This window comes from Alexandromys fortis, unplaced genomic scaffold, assembly GCF_014885135.2.
Source record: "Alexandromys fortis isolate MF-2015 unplaced genomic scaffold, M_Fortis_MF-2015_v1.1 scaffold_25, whole genome shotgun sequence".
NCBI lineage: Eukaryota > Metazoa > Chordata > Mammalia > Rodentia > Cricetidae > Alexandromys > Alexandromys fortis.
In genome coordinates this window covers 4,548,777-4,572,911 of record NW_026067904.1, presented here as the reverse complement: position 1 = coordinate 4,572,911, position 24,135 = coordinate 4,548,777, and the positions used below count along the sequence as shown (strand labels likewise).

The following is a 24,135-nucleotide window of genomic DNA, read 5'->3' as shown; positions in this document are numbered from 1 at the left end:
AAGAAAAGAAAGAAAGAAAGAAAGAAAAGAAAAGAAAAGAAAAGAAAAGAAAAGAAAAGAAAAGAAAAGAAAAGAAAAGAAAGAAAATTGGGTGATTAAGAGCAAACCAGTAAGCAGCATTCATCCATGGTCTCTGCTTCAAGTTCCTGTCTTGAGTTCCTGCCCTGGCTTTCCTTGATGATTGACTGTAATCTGTAAATTAAATCATTTTCCTCTCCATTGTTTCCATCAGTCTATTTTCTTGAAGAAACAGAAACCAAACTATGACAAGCAATTTCAAAATGTCTAAAATTTTGCATTGTCCTTTCTTTTCTCAAAGTTTAGTAACTGCACATTAGAAAAATGGAAGTTGTTGCCAGAAGTATGGGTTTGGAAATGACTGTTTGTTACCTTATGGTTAGTCTTCTTATTGTGGGACATAAATACTCAAAGTCAGTGAAGAGATAGAACATGTCTGTTAAGATTATAGACACCCTGAGAATGCTATCAGGCCATAACAGCCATTCTGCTGTGCTGACTCTAAGACTACCCTGTGCCTCCTGGTGATCACTTGCAGTCATGGGCTTCTCTGATCTATAGTTATAGTGCAGGATCAAGACAGAAGCAGATATAGTGCTTGAGTCCAATCGGAGAAGCATCATTGTAGTGACCTAACTACTGATCTACTGTTAGGTCCTGAGACCATTAGGAGATCTGATTTTGAAGTTAATTTGTTAACATATTTCCCTGAAGATACTAGGTGATTACTAAGTACTCAGACTAGATTTTTTATGACCTTTCCAGAGTGTCCCACAGTACAAGAAGTAATATATAGTGCACTATATACATTTACCACCAGAATTACTAATACGGTTCACTTAGCATTTTGGCATTGCTTGAAAGAGAGGCCTACAAAGGTCTCCTATCCAAAGGGAGAGATGAGGTATATATACAGCATTGTCCTTATACCTCATGGGATTGTTTCAATCCCATTGGCTTCTTGTTGTTTAATGAGAAGTAACCTTAAAGGCTCATTGTATTACTTTGTTCATTAAAACCATCTCAACTGTATCTTGTATATTTTTTTTCTCGACAACTCAGCATTGTTCCTATAATATTTCAAATGTGATGATACGGGAGTGAGAACACAAGTAGCTGTAATAACAGACTTCTAGTTTTCTGACAAATAAAATGCATCTGAAATAAAATTCAGTTCTTCTACCTAGGAAGCACTTTGGGCTTTCTGAGAATAGAAGCTGAGATCTGCAAAGCTGGGTATCTGCAAAGACAAGCAATCTCAGCTTGTATTCTGTCCTAAGTGGGGCTTTCCTGAATCACAGAAGAAAATTAAAAATACAAAAATAAGCAAGCCATAAATGGGAGGGGAAACCATCTTAAATGGTTTTAAAACTATTTTCTTTCTGGAAAAGACTCAGTTTATGCTTCCACTAAAATATTGCTGATATAAATGTTTCAATTTTCCATTAGGTAGTTTATCTTCCATTTGAAACACGAATTTATTTAGGATGAGAGAACAGTAGTAGAGATAATGAGCTAGAAGATTCCAGATAACTGCCAGAGCTACTCACAGCAGTAATATGTTCAGAAAATAGAAGCACATTTATCTTTAGAGTCTTTCAGAAACAGAAAGCTCTGCTTCAGGGTGGAAGGCAAGGGACAGAGTTCAGGCTCAGCCTCCTGAAAGGAGAGCAACTGGCTTCAGATTTCTTGCTAATATCAAATTTACTTAGTAGCCTGGCAGGTGGGCTCCTTAGTTGGTTTCAAGCTGCCACTTTAATGAGGTCCCCCTTTCCTGAGAGTCGCCTTTATATGAAATATTCGTTATCATTTCTGTCTACATTCACCATTCAAAGGATTCTGGGACAAAACTAAATTAGCACATCTCCAGAAGAGCCTCACAAAGAGGCTCTTCATCGGGTCCTATTGATCAGAAGAAACTTCTCACATGCTGTTAAGACATTTAATTGCTCTGGGGCAATGCATGTTCCAACTTTTTGGGTCCATTTGCTTCCAGTTTCCCACTAGTGTTAAAATCAGCATGCTATTTATTGGTAGCTGGCCCAACAAAATATCACAAACTTCTTGAATGAGATTCCCTTAACACTCTTTTGGCTAATTGAAGAATTGATCTATAATGAAGAAATTTGGATTGAAAATGTTTGATTTTAAGTGCAAAGGGATGTTGAGGATTCCTAGCAGTAAGAATAGTTTTAATAGAATATCAGTTTCTGGAAGGTTGCCCTCACCACTAACCACAAACACACACACACACATACACACACACACACAATCTTGGCTATAGTATTTTTTCTACCATCAACTGAACAACCATATAATTAGGAAATATCACAAAATATCTAACAAGTAAGCCGACACAGACATAAAAGAAGACATAATCTTTCTCTTAAAAATTAATTTTATACAGAAAACCAGTAAACTTATTCAAATTTTAAAATGTTAGCTATAAGGTATGTGGGATGTTAATGTTTTTGCAAGACATCTGTTTGAAGTGATATTTCACCCACGGCTGCTGCCCAGCAGACCAAGCTAAAACAACATTGCTTCTGTTTTGCGCCATAAAATTACACTGAAATCTAAAATAGACCAACTTTCGAAATCAAAGAACAAATACCAAACAAATGCACATTAGCCAATCAGAAGGGACCTAATTTACCTAAGATACTAAAACCTAGACCCTGCAAGAAGAGTAACTCTAAAATTACTAATCAAAGAATAAAATAAAATTACCAATAAACTTCACATCTGTTACTTCTGTACTCCTTAGTTTTATTTTGATTTGGGTTTTGGTTTTGGTTTGTCTGCCTTTAAAGCCAGGCTCTTCTGCTCAGTTCATTGGAACAATCGTTCTATTCTTAGAGAATGGGGGCATTCCTCCATTCAAAATTACATATCAAACTTAAAAAATAAAATCTTTAAACTTGCTACAATTTTATCTCAAAATTTCAAGGACTGTGATATTTTCCTTGTGGGTTTTCAGCTGCATCCTTTCTCTTACTTAAAGTGTATGTCATTCCAAACAATTTGATATCATTATTTCTGGATTACCAACTACCATATATGGTGAGCCAATTTGTATTGTTTTCTTAAACTACCTTAGGTTCTCTATTTAATTTTGAAAGAACATATTTGGCTTATAGCATTTGAGATCTAAGAATACGGCACTAACATTTAGTGGCTATATCATTGCAAAGAAGATGGTAGGTATCATGGTGAAAGTTGTATGAGCAGGAGACCTGAAAGAATGAAACTGTAAGCCAGAGGAAGGTCCATTCGTGACCAGGTCACATCAAGGATCCTTTCAGGAGAACTAAGCATCCTGATGAGCAGCATGAACATCCTCTGAGGTCATGGCCTCTCAAGGTTAAGGCTCCACCTTGTAAAGATCCCCACTTCTTCCCTAAGTTACCTTTCTATTGATCAAACAAACGTCTATCCCCTGAAAGTGTGGCGACTCAAACTATATTAGAACATAGAAACAGCCATGGTACCAGTGTAACATGCAGAAACATTGTCTAGAAAGGTTCACAAGCTTTTCCTTAATATCTTATTTCGGCTTAAAAATCCAATGTTCTAGTTGCCTTCCTCTGAATCGTGCTTGACTCCTTGAAGCCTCCAAGATATGTGCAAAGGTCCAAACACACCCTGACTCTTTATCATGCTAGATTGCTCTAAAAATAAGGAATTTTTTACATAATACTGTTGTTATGCTGCTGAAGACATGAGAAGAGATCCTGATTTATCCTTCTTTGATTAACATTGTTTAAGAAAAAGAAAAGTTATTATTCTTAAAACATTATTGAAGTCTTTAATTTCCATGTGTGTGGAGGCTTTCTAAAATTAGTGTTGCTGTTGAATTCTGATTTTAAACCATGGTGATCCAATAAGATACATGGGGTTATTCCACTTTTCTGGTATCTGTTGAGGTTTACTTTGTTATAGTATGTGATCAATTTTTGAGAAAGTTCCATGAGATGCTGAGAAGAAGGTATATTCTTTTATTATTAGGATGGAAGGTTTATTGAGAACTACCTTTACAATACAGGCAACATTTTATCTTAGCTATCCAATAGAAACCTTTCTGCTAAAAAGTCAAAAATTTCTTGGAGACAAGAAACATTTAAAAACATATGTGTTTGCTACAACTTTTAGAACTGTTTAGAGAACATAGTCATTTCCCACTACAGAATATTTCTTTGCAGAAGTAATGCATAAAATGGTGTTGAGAATGACAACATAAGAGAACATAAAATGCATAAATAACACTCTCTCCAAGTAGCACATTTTGGATGAGGCTAAAGTAATAAAAACAATAAATATTTTATGTGATGCCGTAGACAGGAAGGAGAAAAGAAGCCATGTGAGCCATATTTGCCACTGAATTTCTCACTTACTCCTCACTATGTTGCTTCTGTATAAAATAATTGCTGAGGTTACATGTGTTACAAAATAAACCAATAGTTCTTGATAATTCAAACATTTATATAGATATCAAATAGAACATAGTTCATTTAGATAATATAATCACATTGCCAATTCATCACTATGTAGACAATGCTTGGCATGTTAGAACTGATTGAAAAAAAACTCCAAATGCCTAAAATCTTTCTGCAAAATACTATAAAGTAACAAAAACAGAGTGGAATGATGATAAAAATGCTACAATAATATTACTATTTGAGATTTACTATTCTGCATGTTCAAGCCATTTACTCACCATATTCTGTATTGGTTTCTAACTAAATATTTTCATGATAATACCACAGATATTGAAAAAACATAAATTGGAGGACTTGCCACTTTCAGATATTTTGGTACCATTCATTTGAAAGACTGCTTTCAGAGAAGGCAAATAGATACATTCCCACAGGACTCCAGGTATAGCTGATGAGCAAAAGTGAAAATCTCCAAGCCCTGTCAGTTACTAGACACTAGGTCTCGATTAAGTCACTTCTGAGTTTTAATGTGCTGCATTTATAAACTGAGAAGACTAAATATATGGTCTCTAAGGCATCTTCAGCATTCTAGTACGCACAGTTATAACCATTTACATGACTATTAACTCAGAAATGTTTCTCTGTTGCCTAAAGTGTTTGTGTAAGAGCCTCTCTCAATAGCAATTCCGTGCACAGTGCCCGAACGCTAACTACTAAGCCCAGTTTGGCATTGCTCTCCACAGTAGAATACTGAAGTGATTGCTTCATATTAGTTTCTATCTGGAGTCTGAGACATGAATTATGAATGAATTATGAAAAATTTTAATTATCAGACATTTCTATTGAAAGTTTGCATAAAAGAGTTTCAACAAGGGCTGGGTGCATTGCTTGGTGAAGTGCTTGTTTAGTGTAGACGAGACCTTGAGCTCCATCCCCAGCACACACACAAATGAATTTATAGTCATCATTCTACTTAAGAGTCTATGCAAACTACAAATCATGTTTTTTTTTAATTTGCCTGGTTTTATGTTGAAAATTGTCAAATATCAACTAAGATGCACATGATAAATACATAAATGTTAATGTTCTGCATATTACACACCAAATAACTCATATTTAAATAAAGATTTCATAATGAAATTAAATATAAAAAAAGAGATGATAGGATTAAAATATGCAATGAAATATTTCTTCCTTCAATTTTGGGTCTAATTCCTTCATAACGTACAAAAATAAAAGTATAAGTCCTTCGAGGCCAAGAAATTCAGAGGTTTTTTTTACTTATTTTTAATCTCAGTATGCAAAAATCTAACGTTGCAAATATATTAGAGCCCAAATAATCACATTAAGAAAGCATACTACTCACAAAAATCATAGTCATTTTTCAGATCTTTTATAATTAATAATGTAAGTGATTTTATCACTGGATAAAAAAAGTTTACTTTAAAAAAAACTCGTAATTTTTTAGCAGTTCATATAAATCTTGATTATGTTTTTGAAAGTTTTTTCTTTTTTGTTAATTAAATTTATTCACTTATTTTACGTCTCTACCACAGTTTCTCCACCCTCCTCGCCTCCCATTTGCTCTCCTCTCCTCCCCTCTGCCCCCTCACCCCTCAATCTATTCCTCCTATGTTTCTGTTCAGAAAGGAGCTGGCCTCCCATGAATATCAACAAAGCATAGCATATCAATTCGAGGTAGGACTAGGCTTCTTACTTTGTATTAAGGCTGGGCAAAGCTACTGCCCATGAGGAATAGGTTCCTAAAACCCAGCCAAAATACACAAGGGGCAGTCCTTGCTCCCACTGCCACAAGTCACAAGTAGAAAAGCTATACCACTGTCACACATATGTAGAGGGCCTATGCTGGTTCCATGCAGGCTCCCTGGCTGTCGGTTCAGACTCTATGAGCTTCTATGAGCCCAGGTAAGTTGTTTCTGTGGGTTCCTTTGTGATGGCCTTGTGGTGTTATCTGTAAATTTTAGTATGGCACCTGACCAACTGTAGAAATACAAGCATTTAAAACACATTGCTACACTCTTAAACAATTTTATATTTTTGGTTTTGTTTGCTTTGTTTTTTTTTTTTCTAGTGTGGTTTGGATTTATCTCAGGATGCAAGAGATAATAAGCAAGAACTCTACCACTGAGCCACATTCAAGCTTCTAATTTTCTGGGGCAGTATTTAATCTTATATAGTCTCTTGTTCTAAACTTAAATTGTCAAACTATTTTACCTTAGAAACCCACTGCTGAAATGTTGAGGGCGGGGAACTAAGAATCCTAATTAAATGGAAGAAAATCAAGGAACCAGCACATCCCACATGGCTTTGACAGCATCCACTCAGAGTCAAAGCTACCACTGTGCTTGTTTGGGAGAGTGCTTAAATTCACAAAAGCCTACCTCCTTGAGCTTTGTGTTTCTCATGGGAAATTATATCGACTGACTGAGAGAACTACTCAGCAAGATGGTCAGAACTATTAACACACAATAAGACCCAACTGAAGGGGCTCTTCATGACCTCGGGACATAAGGGGGTATCGTGGTCATCTGGGAATTTTATGTCTACTTTGGGGCACTTCTAGTTCAAATTCCATTTACAAATCCCGAAAGAATCCACAACATTTTGTAGAGTGAGATGATTCTCAGGGAAAAGGCCATGCCCTAAATCCTCTCTGTGAGGATTGGCCACAAGTACATGAAGTTCAAAGTCAGAGCCGAACTGGCAATTAAAACTTTAATAGAGGAATTATGCACCAACCAAGCCAGTAGCAATTTAGAAAATGACAGAGCTTGAAATCTGGACGGCACCCCGGAGATCCAGTGTAGTTCTCTCTTTTCTCAGAGGGGCAACTTCACATTGGTTTGAGGCCCTCTTTGACTGCAGAGCTAGTGGGGGCAAACCAGATAAATCTGCAGATCCTTTCACTCTGCCCTGATAGAGCCCCTGCAGTGGCCAACTGTGTGGCCATTTCCATCTCTTGTTTCATTTACTGAATAGAATAGCATATTAATAATTTCAGTTACTCGGTATAACAGCACATTAATAACAGTTAAGGTATCAAAAGTATTAGAGAACTATTTTCATTATTTCTTATAAGGATGAACATGATTCAATAAATTTATAGTTAAATTAAGCTTGATGTGCATATTTCATTAGATTTTCTTTGAAGCCACGTGTCCCTCTCCTGGTCTTGATCGAGGCATTGTAGGTATCTTAGGAAGTCTATTAGCAAGCCTTGTATAAATCCACTGTAGTCTTTCTCACAATTGGCTATCTTTGTGGATGTGTCGCCTCCACTGCCCCAAATCTCAGGGTGTTTGAGAACCAACACCCTTTTATTACCTCCTGCATTCTTTGTTTATGAAGTTCTTGATATTCACTATGGTATTTTATAAAAGAAATAAAATGAAAGAATTTGTGTTCTTGTCTGACTCTGAAGTCACCTTCAAATTAGTACACAACCTTGACAAAGCACTTATCCTCCCTGAGCCTCAAACACCACATTTACAAAATACATAATATATTTTTTCAGGAGATGCACCTAGAGCCAGTATAAAGCTGTAGACAAGAATGTTTCAATTTGCTGCTAGAAAACTCCTTCTAGTCTTTAGAGTTGTTCATTGGCTAGCTACTTTTGGAAATATAAAGGGGGGAGAAGATAAATATACATTCATGAGCATTATGGGAGAATTGAACGCTAAAATACTAATTCAAACCCTGGAGGAACATGCTAACTTGCAATGTGGTGATATCCCCTCTTTCCCCCACAAAATTTCTACAGAGTTTGCAGACTATCTGAACAGCATGAAATGATGACTAGGGAATGCTATGCCCAAGCACATCTTGGAAATTGCCAAAACTACAGAAATACAACAGTTTGCTTGATCTTCTCTTGCCTACTCTCCTACTAAATAGCATTTTATTACACTTTGTTATTCATTTACTTGGAGAAGGTACATGAGGAGGTCACATGAATCGTTTTTAGGGATCAGCTTTCCTTCCACCATGAGGGTTCTTCTGCACCTTTGCCTACTGAGCCATCTCATCCACCCAGCTCACTACCATTTGAAGGCCTATACATGACACATATCCTGCCTAACCACACGAGAAAGAAATACGGCAGGAAGAGCCAAGAAGGAATATAAACAAGCAAGCCTAGCGTCTTTACCTCTGTGTAAGTTCTACCCTCTTTGTGCCCAGCCATTTTTGACACAGCTGTCCGTTTGTGAAAAAAAAAATCTAAGCTTAAGAATTCAAGTTTACCTGAAAATGTAGATATATCTTCATTCTGTGAAACTTTTATGTACATAAGATCTGGGTTAATTAAACATGTTAGACCTCTCTTGTTCGTCTGTGTGTTTTGTCATCGTGCCCGCCGTAAGACTTGCAGCAGGTAGAAAAGGGACCGTTCTATTTGTCCTCTGCAGACATGAACACAAACCAGGTTGGATGTGGCTTTTAGTGTTGTCGCTAAGAGGACAGCCACTTCACCTGCTTGCATACCATGATCCTCGAATTCCAGGTGATGACATTAATAACAGTTTTTTCTATCTCCCCTCCACGTTTATTGTACAATTAACAAATTTCCACCTATATGAAAATTAATGTTATCTAAATCAAGCAATGTATCATTATTAAAATACTTCAGGAGTGTTCTCACATGTCCCCTACAGAGATATAATTTCTGTTCAATCAGCTGCATAGACCGCCTCCTGTGTGAGCAGGTTTAATAATAGTGTAGAAGCTAACATATCACCATCTGCTTAGCATTATGTACTCCTGACTATGTTTGGGTACAGTTAATACCTGGCTTGACAAGTATGTAGTGGCGTATAGATTTAACACCCTTTTCTATTGAATTGTATACCCCCAGGTTTCTCAGTATTATCAGAGTCTCAGTACTTTTCATTGCTCACCACTTGGCCCCCAGATTGATACTATGCTCTTCCTCCATTTATACTGAACAAAACATAGTCCATTTATATGTCGTGCTGATCAGCTGAAAAATAGTAGCATATAACAAAGTATGAAGCAATAATGCTATGATCGTCTAGTTCACCAATCTGTGCAGCAATGGGAACAGATCTGGGTGAAGCCGGATCTGATTCGCATTGCTCATGAGTTTAGGCCCTCTCCCTGATTCCTTCTCTTTTGTAGACCAGAGGTTGTCTAAAACATGTTCTTCTCTTAGGGAACTAGCAGAACAGTGCGAGAAAGTCCACGGACAAACTGACCCTCCAATAAAACAACATTATCTGTGATAACATGACCAAGCCTATGACCAGTGAAGAAGAGAACCAACCTTTTCATTCAACAAATGAAGGGCGAGGGATTCACATTCTGTAAAACACATTTCTAATCGAAATTTTCAGTTCTGTTGAATCGACTTATCAAAATAACTATTTGGGTGGTTGAAGGTAATTATATTTTAAAATGCCTCATTTCTTTGACTGGAATTTAGCCTACTCTGTTTTTCTCCAGTTAGGCTTCCAGTTCTCCTGAAAATTGGTGTACTTTGTTGTATATAAGAATGTCCTTCTGAATCATTGAGATAAATTTCCAATTTAATGTCCCCAAAGTCTTTAGAAGTTTCTCCATTAGTTCATTATTCAAAGTCCCTAGAAACAAATGGGTTGGTTAGCATACAATTCATAATACAGAAATTGATTGTCAATTCTAGTGTATTGCTCACCATCAACACCCTAATATCTACAGTCATTCAAAAGCAGCTATACCAAAGAGATGAAATTTTATACTTTATTTATTGATTGATTCTGGGATCAAATGTACCTCTGTAACTTGTATATGCAAGTTTTGAATCTTTAAGTTCAAAAATAATGGAAAGAGAAAACCTGTGTGCACAACAGAGTCTCAACCCCAATGACTTCTGATGTAATCCAGAATTTTTATGATTTTATAATTGTTCTCTTTAAATTTGGCTCACCATTTGGCCTTAATATTAAAATTAGAATTTTAAAGGTGTGTGCTTTTTTATTACTACAAAATGTCACTTTTGTATCCAAAATTGCTTTGAAATGAAAAATCTATCCTCTGACGAGGTTGTAAAGTTTAGCTCATTTTCCCTTTTGTTTATGGGCGACATGGGCCATTTCCACTCTAGACAAGTGGACTGCCCCCAAGTTCTGCTTCACTCCATACCTTCTCAATAAATATAGGTGAGACTGGCTTCTGTTTAATAAACCACTGATGGTTGCCACCTGTTCCAGCACAAGAATATGTATTTCCATTCACTGTGATTTCTGGTTTGCTTACATACTATGCACATGGGTTTCTTACCTTATCTTTTGGGCCTTTTTTTTGTGCATTAAAACCTTCTTATGTCGACTTCTCTCCTTACTCTGCTTATTTTCAATTTTTATGTTATGGGTTGTACCTGGCTCTTAATACACAGGTTTATTTTAACAATCATCTGTAAAGTATAAAGTTAAATCAAGCATTCACCCTCCTACTCAGCAAGACATTTGACATGCATATCAGAGATGTATTTCTTCATATTTCTTCTTATAATTATTCTAGAGTACTTTTATTCTGTTTATTTTGTTCCTGTTTCATTTTTTTGAGAATTATACACATTGGTGCACCATATTTACATCATTTACACTCCTCCCTTTCCTGCTTTCAGACAGAATTTCTACATTTGAGTAAAAATAAGAAGCTATTTTCTTGATTTTGTAATTTCATTAGCAATGCAGTAATTAAATGTGTAATTTTATACTTAGACTATCAAGTCTAAATGTGATTTAAATGTGATTTACCTTTTCAAATCAATTATTTTTCATCTTTAGTCTACTATTGATATTGCTAATTTTTTCTGTTTGAAGCGTTGAAGTCATCTATTTTACAGTCAGTGTGCAAGAAGCTAAACACAAACTTATCTGATATTGGTCAGATTTATTAAACATATGATCTAAGCAATAATTAAAGGAAAGGAATCTGAGAGAGAGTTGGGGAGGGTTGCTTGGGAGGTGCTGAAGAGAGAAAAAGGAAGGGGAAATAATGTAATTATATTATACTTTCAAAAATAAAACAAGTATTATTAAAAATAAAACATCACCTACCTGACCAGCGGTGTCCAAGATGTCTAAGTAAGCAGGCTCATTGTCAATCCTCACCTGGGTTTTGTAAGCATCTTCTGAAAAGCATAAGACAAAGTTTCGCTTATGAGTTTTCCACAGGAAAATCTGGAGTTGAATTTGAAATTTTGTAAAAAGACACTCTAAGTTACTGATAAGTTATTTAAATAATATATGAAGAAAGCAAAGAATATAACAGAGTTAATAGTGAAATCTATAAATGTCTTAGAATGCTAGGTGTGGTGACACACACCTCTGATCCCAGCCCTGGAGAGACAGAGACGGGTGGGGCTCTGGGAGTCTGAGGCCTATCTGACCTATGTCAGGAGTGATAAGCCAGGCAGGGCTAGAGAGGTAGTTTGATGTGGGATTCCCCCTGTATGCTGTGAATACCATTGTTTAATAAAGAAACTTTCTTGAGCCTGCTAGGCAGGGAAAACTAAACTGAATGCTAGGAGGAAGAAAGGCAGAGTTAGAAGCCATGTAGACAGACAGAACTTTAGCCAGTAAGCCACAGCCATGTGACAATACACAGATTGATAGAGATGGGTTAAATAACATGTAAGAGTTAGCCAATAAGAAGCTAGAGCTAATGGGCCAAGTAGTGATTTAAATAATACAGTTTCTGTATTATTATTCTGATTATTTTGGTTCTGGGCAGCGGGAACCAACAAGCAGCTCTTTCCTCCTACAGTAGTTTGGTGGATAAGAGCCTTTTTTCTTCCAAAAAACCCATGTTCTTTTTCCAGCACTCACATGATGGCTCACAACCAACTGTATGTAACTCCAGTTCCAGGAGATCTGATGTCCTCTTCTGACTTCTGTAGGCTTCAGGAACACACATGGTGCACATACATACATGCAAGCAAAACATTCTACACATAAAAATAAAATAAATATGTCTAAACAAACAAACAAAAAGCAAAAGCTTACATGGAGAAATATCATGATACTGGATTTGGAAATTCATTCTTGCATGGGCCACAAAATTATAGAAACCTTTATATTTCTAATATTCACAGTTGAAGAGATTGCCTTGATATTTCCTGAGAGAAGGAAGGCGGGAAAGTACTACGTTTTCAGTACAGGAGATACTGTGTATGCATGTCTATGAATCATTGAATAACGATAACTAAGATGTTTGCCTGGGTCTGAAGCCCTGGACAAGCCTCTGGATGTTTTCCTTTATTTATATCCATGTATGTTCTTTTTGCATTTAACCTACCACAACAGATTGCAGCCTGATGAAGTGTAACAGTGGGTTAAGGTCATCTGCAATTCTGGGACCTTGAGCTCATGGATTCCCGAAGGTCTTATTTTGCCCTGTTCACTGTTTATATTGTAAAGAAGATGCTGACAGATCCATTGCCAGAAAGTGTTTAGAGGATCACTTCAGAGACATCAATAAGTATCAGGCTGCTGTTTTTAAACCACAACTGGACAAATGAATTATTTTAAAATATCTTTATTCAAAAAGTAATACTGATCAACCATAGGAGATTTTTTTTTTTCTGATGAGCAGTGCTGAAAACCTCCAACAAACTAAATGCTTGTTTGCTCAGGGAGATAGAAGACACACATGCACATGTCCACACACGTGTGTGATGTGCATAGACAAAGAATCACACAGACAGAACCCAAAGAACACTTAATAGTGCACAATCATAGGAATTATAAGGTTTTTTATCACATTATTCTTTTTTTCAGCCACTTTATAAAGAGAGTATCTGTGGGATCACAGGGTTTTTTGTTTGTTCTGTTTTTATTTGTATGGTACAAAGAGTTAATTTTTAGTTTCCTAACAGAGAAACAGTTACTGAAAGTGAGGATTGCAAGTGAGCCTCAGATTGCATGCTTGCTTATTTAAATGCAAAGGCCCGGGAAGCAGCCTGTAGAGGTTGGGGTGCTGAGTAACCAAGGCTGGGGCCCTCTGTGTGACCATCTGACGCTGTGACAAGACAGCACCTGGGACTCGCATTAAACAAGAGCCCCTTCTGAGATCAGAAAAACCTCTTCAAAAAATAATAGATGTAAGCCAGCTGGGAACTAAAATCGGGCCAGGGAGCCAAAACATTTTTCTCTGTTTTTTTTTTTTTTTTTTTAGATATACCCATCCATGTATACATCCTAGTATGAGAAATCTGGGTCACCTTTCTGGCCTGAATAGAGGCTAATCCCTTTCATTTCCTCTCCATAAACAATCTTTCTTTCTATTTCCATTCATCCACTCCCTTTGAGGCTACCCATGCAGAAACGGACTGTCAGAAACACTCCGTTGAATGCATAGAAACGCTTTCCTGAATTTCAACCATCTGCCTATAGTGCCTACCCTGAAGTGAGCTCATTTATCTTCCCAAGCAAAAGGCTAAAAGTACACAAAGCTTCTTCAGGAAGAAATGATCACAGCAGCATGCTACATTCTTTCAACAGAAAAGCAAAATAGGACCGTGTTCATGGAGGCACTAACCACCTTAAAATTCATCTCGACCTGCAGGCATTTAACATGAGACCAGAGTATCTGTTCTTCACTCTGCTCCTACAGCAGAATTTTATAAACTAAAACAATGAAGGCTTATATTTAAGTTTTTAATCCATCACATTTTATGTAGACTGGGTTGGTCAGCCATCTACCTTGTTTGTAAAGTGTAGATAACTGTACATAAAGAACAAGACTTCTTCCATGGTTCTACAGGGGCGCACACGTCATAGTATATTGAAAACAAAAAAGCACAATTCACATTCAAGATACACTATGCTGTGAATTTTTAGCCAAACTATATGAATCAAAAATCTTGTCTGCTATTTCTGTTTGTACATATTCAAATGCATATTTACCAAGCAAAAAAATCACAGAGGATTAACAAGATGTATTTTCAACAATCATCAAATATATTTTTGGATATTTGGATATTTTAAAATGCATGAAGTATTTGGGAAAACCTTTTAATTCTTTCCCAGAGTAATATGTATTTATATAAGTAACTTAAAAATATGTTAGTTGTAAATATCAAGGCCATTTAAAGCCATAAAATATGTAATTGAGAAGATATTATTGAATTTTCACTACATGATTTTAACATATTATAATACTTGAATACTTCTTTCTTGATTTAATTATATTGTTGAAAATATTTCACTGAAACTGTTTTTCTATAAATTTGAGCCTGTGTATTTCTCCAAGATAGCAAGTGTTGACACAATATTTTTTGACCCAATATTTTTAAAAGGAAATAAATAATACAAAGGCTCAAGTAAGGTATTTGGGGGCCTTTCTAGAAGGTCTTCTTACATAAATATTGTCTGTTGTACATATGAGAGCATCTGTGTGTATGCGTATTTATTGTGCACATGCATAATATATAGATATATGTAGAGTAGAAGTCTTGAAAATGGATAGTATTAACTCTTCTGTCTTGATTAAACCCAGAGGATACAACATGGGTACAAATCTGCATTTGGATCAATTTGTTTATCAACAATGAATTCACTGAACATCTGAGTGTGTAGTGTGCCCTCCAACTCTGATGGGCACAACAATGCGTACAATGTTGAAAAGTCATCAGCTGTGGCTACCCCCATGGAGTTTGCAATTTGAAGGGGATGCATAAAAGAATCAGGCAATCACACTATACCTTGATAAGTGCTCTGTCTCAAACTTTTAGAATTTAATTTATTTAGGCAGAAAACAAAGAGCACTCATAGGATTTACTGTTGAGCTTGCTTAGTCCTCAGAAGCTTCACCAGGAAACAGAGAGGAAGACTGAGGTTTCAGAAGGAGAGAGATAAAATTATTTAAACTCTGCTGTCACCACCCCCCATGATCATAAACATTCAGGGAAATATCCAGAATATTTAAGGTTATGGGCTGTAAAATGTGTTTTGAAAGCAATCTCAGTTTCACTTATTGAATGAATCAGGATGAGAAAGGAAACCCTTCTCCATACTGACCAGGCTGAGATGGTGCTGTCATAAAGGTCTGAACCCCAGGTTTGCACAGATTCTAACCGTGAGAATGGAATCTAGTTTATTTATATCTGTGACAATTTTATTTGATGTGAGCACCAGCTAAAATGTTTTCATAAACCTGAAGATAGGTTCTTGTGGGGGAAGTTGGTAACATCCATGTCTACCTGCTGCTAGGGTGCTGATGCCCTACTGATGAAAAGCCTAATGCCAAGATAGTACATTATTACCACATACTCTAGGGTCTGCAAACAGTCTTCAGCAGATTGATGCCATGCCTCCATCCATGATCTGTATTTGACACTAATATCAGGATCTATGTACTAGCATCATCCACATAGATTTAAGGATGCTGCTAGGAAAAGGAATGTACAGAAGTCTACTAGTGGGTAATACCATTCTAAGCCAAGCCTTCTGTCACCAAAGCCAAGATGAAACTATTAATCTTTGCGGAAGCTGCCTTTCAGAGGTTCTGTAGCACAGAGTGGGCTTAAAAGCAGATTACTTCTTCATAATTCTTACATAGAAATGAAGACCAATTTTATAGTCAATCTCAAAGACCTGCAGACTCTTCACCATGGTCTGAAGGACACAGAAGGCTACAAAGTTCCTGTGAAGGGTATAAGTAAAATCTGAGAATGAAGTTGCAAGCCATGTTGTGGTATAAGTCATACAGCACAGCAAAAGTGCGTATTCAGAACATAGAAAGCATTTAGACAAGACACTAAAAAGATGAAAACTTCTTGTATACAGGAGAAGTAAGCAACGTACTCAGTGATGTATTTTCTTTGTTAGGTTGGGAACTGTTATATTTGTGGACATTTGTATATTTTTTCTGTTATGATTCATATTATAATACTATAGACATAACATTTATTTTTCATTTGTTATATTATTTATTCTTTTTTGCATCGTAACAAAACATTACTCACCTTTATTCAAAAAAATGAGTTCTATAATTTGACCAATTAAAATTTGTAAATATATTATTTGTATATGACATAGAATTTACATATATGTGTTTATATACATATATTATGTATTTACATACATATGTACATATAGATTTTGAATTGATAATTTATATATAAGAATTACAAGATATTGATATATACTGCTATGTAAAGAAATTTGTTATTTATTCATCATATTTTTGTCCAGTTTCTCTGCCAATTCAATTTCAAGTCCTGATAGCTTTCTGACTTTTCTGACAGTGCTAATGAATATAGTCTGTGGGGATGGAATATGGAAGGATTTCAAATATCCTTTATATTCCCAAATATATTCTACTGGTATAGCATGACCCCTCGAAGTCCATCCTGGTGCTTAATTCCTTCTAAGATAAACAACTTAGCTACCAACAAAATTAAAAGTGAGGTAAAATATTAATACATTATTAACCACAAACACCTTATCCTAAGATCACATTTGCTCAAGCTTAGCTGTCAGGAGAGAAAGAAGAATGTGGCCTTGAGGGAATGATCGTCAGGGATGATAGAAGTGAAAAGGTCAAAAACTACTGCAGACAGCCTTGGATGCAGAAGCAGCAGAATAGCCAGTGAATAAAAACGGTGCAGAAGGTAAATGATCACCAAGACCTGAGAGGATTCGGGGTGGGAGCAGCATCCTGAAGAGCTGTGTTCATATGGGGTGGGGGCATTCATTTCCTTCTAGTTTCTTTCTTATACTGATGAGAAAAATGAAGCGATTTTATGTACTGATGCTGAGCAGCCATGTATATTCACCAAAACTAAATTTAGCACATAGGAACTCTACATAAGTGATTCCATACTTGTCTTCTATGAAACTTGACAATTCCTAAACTATTAGACCCTCTAAGGGATGCGAAAATGAAATTTCCTTAGAGAGAAGTATGGTTTATTTTATTGGTTTTGTGTTTGTGGCTTGAATAATAAGATAAATCAGTGTTGAAAATGTTCCCAGAAAAGTAGGGTTTTTTTTTTTTAAGATCTTGTTAAAATGCAAATCTTAGTTTAGTCCATAGCTGGATTAGTAATCTACATTTTAATAAACTGCCGGGCCATGTAAACTGGTCCAGAAACATTCTATAATAGATACTGAGATGTTCAACATATGTAAACAAGCCAAAAAGCACAGAGGAATAAGTGGTACAGGTATAAGCTGAAACTAAAGTCCCAAGAACTTGGGCTTTTATGCAAAACCAGCTACGAAGGTAGTGAAAGTAAGAATTTATAAAAACAAGAGTGCTCCACCTTCAGTAGCAAGGAGGCACTCAGAATCCACTGTGCTTTCCAAACAAAATCTTAAGAGGGGTCAAAAATAATAATTTACAGGTCTTTCTGTTTATGAACAAAGTATTTTATTGTTGCTTCTTATTGGGAGCTGAACTCAGTGCCGAATATCTTCTAAGAAAATGTACTACTGAGATATATCAATGGACTCTCTTTAAACGTGTTTTGAGACAGGGGTAGTATACTAATAATACTAATACTAAAAATCACTCTGTAGATTGGGTAGAAACTTAAATTTGCCATTCTCCTGCTTCTTCATCCTGAGTGAGTAATATAGGCATGGACCAACATTTCTGGTGCTAAACTTCCTAACAGAAATAAAAGATTGGTCTGAAGGGGGGTGTTAGTTATATCCCTGTGGAAAATGGCTGACATAAACAACTTAAAATGAGGCAAGCTTTATTTTAATCATGGTTTCAGAGGTTTCAGTGGGTGGACTCCTGGAGACACATGTTTGGACAGAATGTCATGACACTGAAAATGATGGCCAGAGAAGTGGGAACCAGGCACTAAGGAAGCAATTAAAGGGGACTAAGTATAACCTTCAAAGTTAGAGCCCATTGACCTCCTTCCTCCAGCTAGTCCCCACCCTGATAAATTTCTAGAGCCTCCCAGATTTGTATCACTCCCTGGGAATCAAGCATTCAATATGTGAGCCAGTGAATAGCACTTCTTATTCTCACCATAAGAAAAGAATTTACGAAGCTGAATGAGTGATGACTATGTCACTATGAATCTAGGTCTTTTGGCCAAGCTCTATAGATGAAAAGGCTTTTTATAACTGGAGAAGATAAACATATCATTTTCTTTTCATGACCTATTTTCAACTATCAAGAAAAGATAATTTATAATTTTCTATGCAGAAAACTTTACTATTTGCTAAATTCAGGATATTCCTCATTTTTAATTTCTGTTCCTTAAATCTAACACAGTCTTAGTTATGTATTTTTGTAGGTACTAAATAATAGAAAAGCAATGTCCTTTGCTACTTCGATCCATTCATATTAATTTGATATTCAAAATTTAGGCATATATTCTTGAAATGTCAATACTCATAATAACATAAGTTGTTTTAGACTGTGAAAGCAGAAGTTTCTTTTACTTAATTTTAATTTTATACTCATACCCATACACATACATACCACCCACCAGTGAAAAGAATCAGGATATGGATTTTAGAAAAGGAGAAAAATCTGTGTCAATTGTCCAAGTTGGTAAGTTAAAGTGAGTTCTAACACCAGTTACACTGCCAGCCATTTGAAGTGATCTGAGAGCAGAAACAGCAGGAAACAGTCCGTGAATCAGAGAGTATTAGGGATCTTACCACATTATTAGATGCTTTCAGCTTTATTTATATTATTCTTCAGAGGAGATTCACAGAAGACACAAAGACAATGCATCTAGGAAAAGAAAATAATAAACAAAAAAAGGCAAGGTGGACCTCTGACAACTGCTAGAAATACTATATTTTCCAGACTTCTTATTTTCTTTTTTTGTAGGAGAATCCTATTGAGAACCAGAAGATAGAACTAACATTTGTAAAGAGAAACTGAAACCCCAAGATATGGTGTTTGGCTGGAAGTCTCCTTCAACAGAGTGAAAAACTATTTTGTATGATTAATGGTGTCTTATGAATCCAAGAAATGTGTGATGGCATTTGAATCACAACCATGCATGAAAAAGGACATCAGATAGGCATTTGACTTGTAATCCCAGGTGACAAATGGAGAAATACAACATGACAGCAAAGATGATTGATAGGGTTAGTAAGTGTTTAAATGGCTTCCTCCACCATGATAAATCACAGATTGTTGTCAAAATGGTGAAAGTCTTCTAGATTATTCTTCCATTTGCCATACTGTGTTTACCATTTTATTAATGAATAAAAGAATACATACTCATATGGAAAGATGTGTAAGACTTGAGGATGATAATGATGGCTTAGGAATTGTTATAATTAGAATTGTAAGGGTTCCTGATGATACTGGCAATGGTAATTTGTAACACAACACTCAGTGGAGACAAATACAATTTTCTATCTTTGTTTTCTCTTTAATGCCTGAGGACATGAGAATGATATTTGAATTAAAAATAGCAGTTTTAATAAAAAAAAAATTGGGGGTAAGATTTTTCTGCTTGAGTCAATGAAGTACACCTTTTACAGAGCCTTGGGGTTGGATTAGAAAGATGTCAAACCCATCTTCGCTTATAGAGCATTGGAGACGCCGCCTCTCCTATTCAGCCTACAGATGAAATGCTCTATTTGTTGTAGGGTAAGAAACTCTGAGTCTTACAGAGATAAAGGGTGATGAACTCAAGGGATAAGTGTTGAGAATGGGTTTGAGGGAGAGATTAAGAGAGCTCATGCGAGCAAACTCCACTGGAGAAGGACTGAGCCAGCAACCTGGGCCAGAGCAGGCCTGGGATGGTGAACTCCACAGGAACAGGAGCAGATCCAGACCAGGAACATTTGGGGAGCCAGAGTAGACCCGAGACAGTGAATTCCACAAGACCAGGTACAGAGGAGCAATCAATGAGCAAGTGGACCAGAGCTAGAGACCTCTGTGGATCCAGGCATGAATCTGGGCCCTTAGAGGGAGTAGACCTGAGGCAGGACCCCAGCCAGTCCAAAAGTGAGTCTGGAACCTCCAGGAACTAGGCCTGAGTCAGGACCTTTGTGGGTCTGGGCATGAGTCTGGGACCTCCAAGCGAGTAGGCAGGAAACAGGTCTAGACAGGAGTCTGGGACCTCTGAGAAACTAAGCCTGAGCCAGGTGTTCTGCATGTCTGGGCACACCAGAATCTGTGACCTCTGAGGGAATACATCAAAACCAAAGACCTTTGCAGGACCAACCCCAAGCCAGGGACCTCTGCAGGAGCAGATACCAGGGACATTTACAGAAAAAGGTCTGAGCCTGCAATCTAGGCAAGAGCAGGCCTGTGACTAAACTCCACAGGAGTAGAGCAAACCCTGGGAGCTCTGAGCAACCTCCAGGAACATGAAGAGAACAACTGGATAACTGGAACCTTGGCACTGAATGCACCTCAAGGAGCAACCATCTGAGTCTTGGATCCAATGGCACCTGGAAGATTGATCACCAGAGTCACAGACAGCCCCAACTACACCAATTAGAGGAAAAGATGAGTAGACAAAGAAACATGTAACACCATAAAGAGCAACAAGACACCAGTAAAATCTAGTGACCCTACAATAGCAAGACTTGAACAACCAAATATAGATGAAGCAGAAAAAAATGACCTAAGAAAACAACTTAAGGAAAAATTTTGAGACTCTTAAAAAGTAAATGAGAAATTCCATCAAAAAACTGAAGGAAAAGACAAACAAAAAATTGGAAGACATCAACAAATCCTTTAAAGAAAACCCAGAAGAGACAGTCAAACATATGAAAGAAACTATTCAAGACTTGAAAACTAAAATAGAGACAATAAAGAAAACACAAAATGAGGGAATTATAGACAGAAATCATGAGAAAACGATCAGAAAATTACAAATGCAAGCATAAACTGCAGAATACTAGCGATGGAAAAGAGAATCTCAAGCGCTGAAGATACAATCGAGGAAATAGACTCATCAGTCAAGGGGAAAAAAAACATTAAATCTAACAAAAGCTTAACACAAAATATCCAGGAGATATGGGACACCATGAAAAGACCAAAGCTAAGAATAATAGGTATAGAAGAAGGAGAAGAAGTTAAACTCAAAAGCACAGAAAATCTATTTAACAAAGTCATAGAAGAAAACTTGCCCAACCTAAAGAGAAGGAGCTCTGGAGATTAAAGGAATTAACAGTGGGTGGTTCACAGGGAACACACAAAACAAGGTTTAGATAAAAGTGGAAGAAGACCAATTTGTGTTGCCTATATACTCATTGGAGCAAACTTCCAGCGACCCTTAGAGAAAACTGAGTCCTTCCCCCACGCAAACCTGCCCCTCACCCCCACCAGAAGCCATATGCTGGGAAGAACTATACTTCAGCATCCTTATCACAGTTTTTAAGGGCTCTCCTCAATAACTACTGGTCTGGACTGTTCTTTTGGGGGGTTGAAGGGACACAAAGGTGGGAGGGTGGACCTGGGAGGAATGAGAAGTAAATGTGATCAGAATGTATTGCACAAAATGCCCAAATAATTAATACAAATACTATGTTGAAAGAAAACATATCTTACAGAAGTTGGCAAGTGCTCCTTCATAATTTATCGAAAGAATGCTCACATTTATTTTGGTTGGTTGCTTAGTTGGTTGTTCTGGCTGTGCTGGGGCTCGAAATTTGTGACTTGTACGTTTTAGGTTCAATGCTCTGCTGCTGAGCTATCTGCCAACACACTTTGCACTTTCTATTTTTTGTGATCCAATGCAGTTCATTAAAGTTGCTTTCATTAAAAAAAGAGTGGGATAAGAAAACAGAGACAGAAGTACCCTCAAAATTAACTTTAAGTAGAAAATTATGCCATAAAACATTAAAAAAATAAAAGAGAGAGAGGAAGGGAGGGAGGGAGAATAGGAAGGGACAGCAAGAAAGAAAATATTATAGGTAGATGTCTCAATGGGTGGATTATTACCTTACAAGCATGTAATTCTAGAAAAAAGAAAGTTCATATCCCTAACCCCCACATTAAAACCAAACATGTAACATATGTCTGTTACTCAACTGCCAGAGGACACAGATGGGTAGATGCCCTGAACTCACAGGCTGGCCAGTTTAGTCAATTAGTGAACGAAACCTGGCCCCAAAATATTAAGTTGAGAACAATTGAGGAATATACCCCTATATGATTCTCTGGTTTCTACAGTCACCTAATTACACACACACACACACACACACACACACACACACACACACACACACACACACACACCACATATGCCACATTATAAAAAATTAATAAATATATACAAATAAAAACAAATAATATTGTAGAGAGGTTTCATATAAGCAATGATGCCTTAAGACTTGCAGAACCCAAAACGGAAAATTCTAAAAGGGAAAATAAACTAAAAGGTGAAACTGTTCGGGAGAAAAACAAATGCATGACAGAGAAGGAAGCTCCAAAATACCAATGAGTTACATTTACAAAGGAGAACTATGTTTTGGCTAAACCTATTATTACAAATTATCTTAAATCATGTGTCTTACAATAACATCAAGCAAGACTTTTATGGAAATGCTATGCCCAGTTCTGGAGCAAGAAATTAACAAGATGAGCCAAGGTTACACTGCACATTAAACCAGGAGAAAGCAATTGATAACTGATGGAATCATGTTCAAAGAACTCAAAGACAATTTTAAAACATCCATTTGTAAACCATGTGCAATAGGACTATACTAAGGACAGTGAGGGGAAGGAAATAAAACGGTCAAATATTTTAAACCAGTAACTTAGTGATGACAGAATAAGATTGATCATGTTTGCAAAGACTAGAAAATCGGCTTCCCCTTTTGAAAACTGGTAACTGATTTTAAAAAAACCTCATGGAATTTATGCATAAAACGAATCACTAAATAAACAACAGTTGACAGAATACTTTACTTTATAAAGTATTCCATACAATAAGAAATACGGAAATTATAGGTGTTGGAGTGTCAACATTTTATATCTACTAATGGTTATTAATAGCTATCAACATTGTCTTTGAATCTAATATGCAATATGATTTATAAATTTGCCTTTTCATAAGATATCAAATATGATTTTAAGTTACTCACTAGATCAAACTACAGCTTGGGAGGAAATTCCAAGTGTCCACTAGTATAGTAAGGTACACAATAGACACCCACAAGCATTATGGGAAATTGCATAGAGATTCGGGTTGTGCTTAAACATGTGCACACATGGATGAAGAAGGTAGAGAAGGAACTAGAATGTAATTTTAGAAAAAAAAATATATAATAAGAGTTGCTTGTTGGTGGACATTGTGCAGGTAATTTGGGGACCACAAGGAAGATTCTGCTGTTTATTGACTGGTGACTATATAACAAAGTTTTTTCTTCTATGGAATCATTAAAGTTTTTAATTATCTAATGTTATTTTCAGTAAACAATAATAAAGAGTTAAGCAAAGTGAAGGCGTAAGTCACGAACAAGGCCACACCAGTTTGGAGTTATGATTAATAGGGTGTTATTTATTTAAAGGGGAAAACTTACAGATCACCGTCCCAGACAACAGCCATCTGCACAACCAGGAAGGGAGTCTAGTCTCCGGCGGAGCAGGAAGTGAAGAAGAGCGAGCAGAGGAAATAGCCGCTTTTTTAAAGGGAGAGAGGCCACGCCCCAGTGGGCTGGTATCACAGCAGCTATTGGTTGGAGGGGTGGAAGGACCTCCCGCAACA

General features: G+C 36.6%; 1 protein-coding gene across 1 annotated transcript in view; it reads right to left on the bottom strand.

Moving 5' to 3' along the window:
* The window catches only part of Rit2 (Ras like without CAAX 2), a 286,249-nt gene that overhangs the window by 175,590 nt on the left and 86,524 nt on the right, over positions 1-24,135 (bottom strand). The window contains exon 3 of the mRNA XM_050135106.1: positions 11,537-11,610. Coding sequence (XP_049991063.1) covers positions 11,537-11,610 — 74 coding nt within the window. The remainder of the gene's footprint in view (positions 1-11,536; positions 11,611-24,135) is intronic.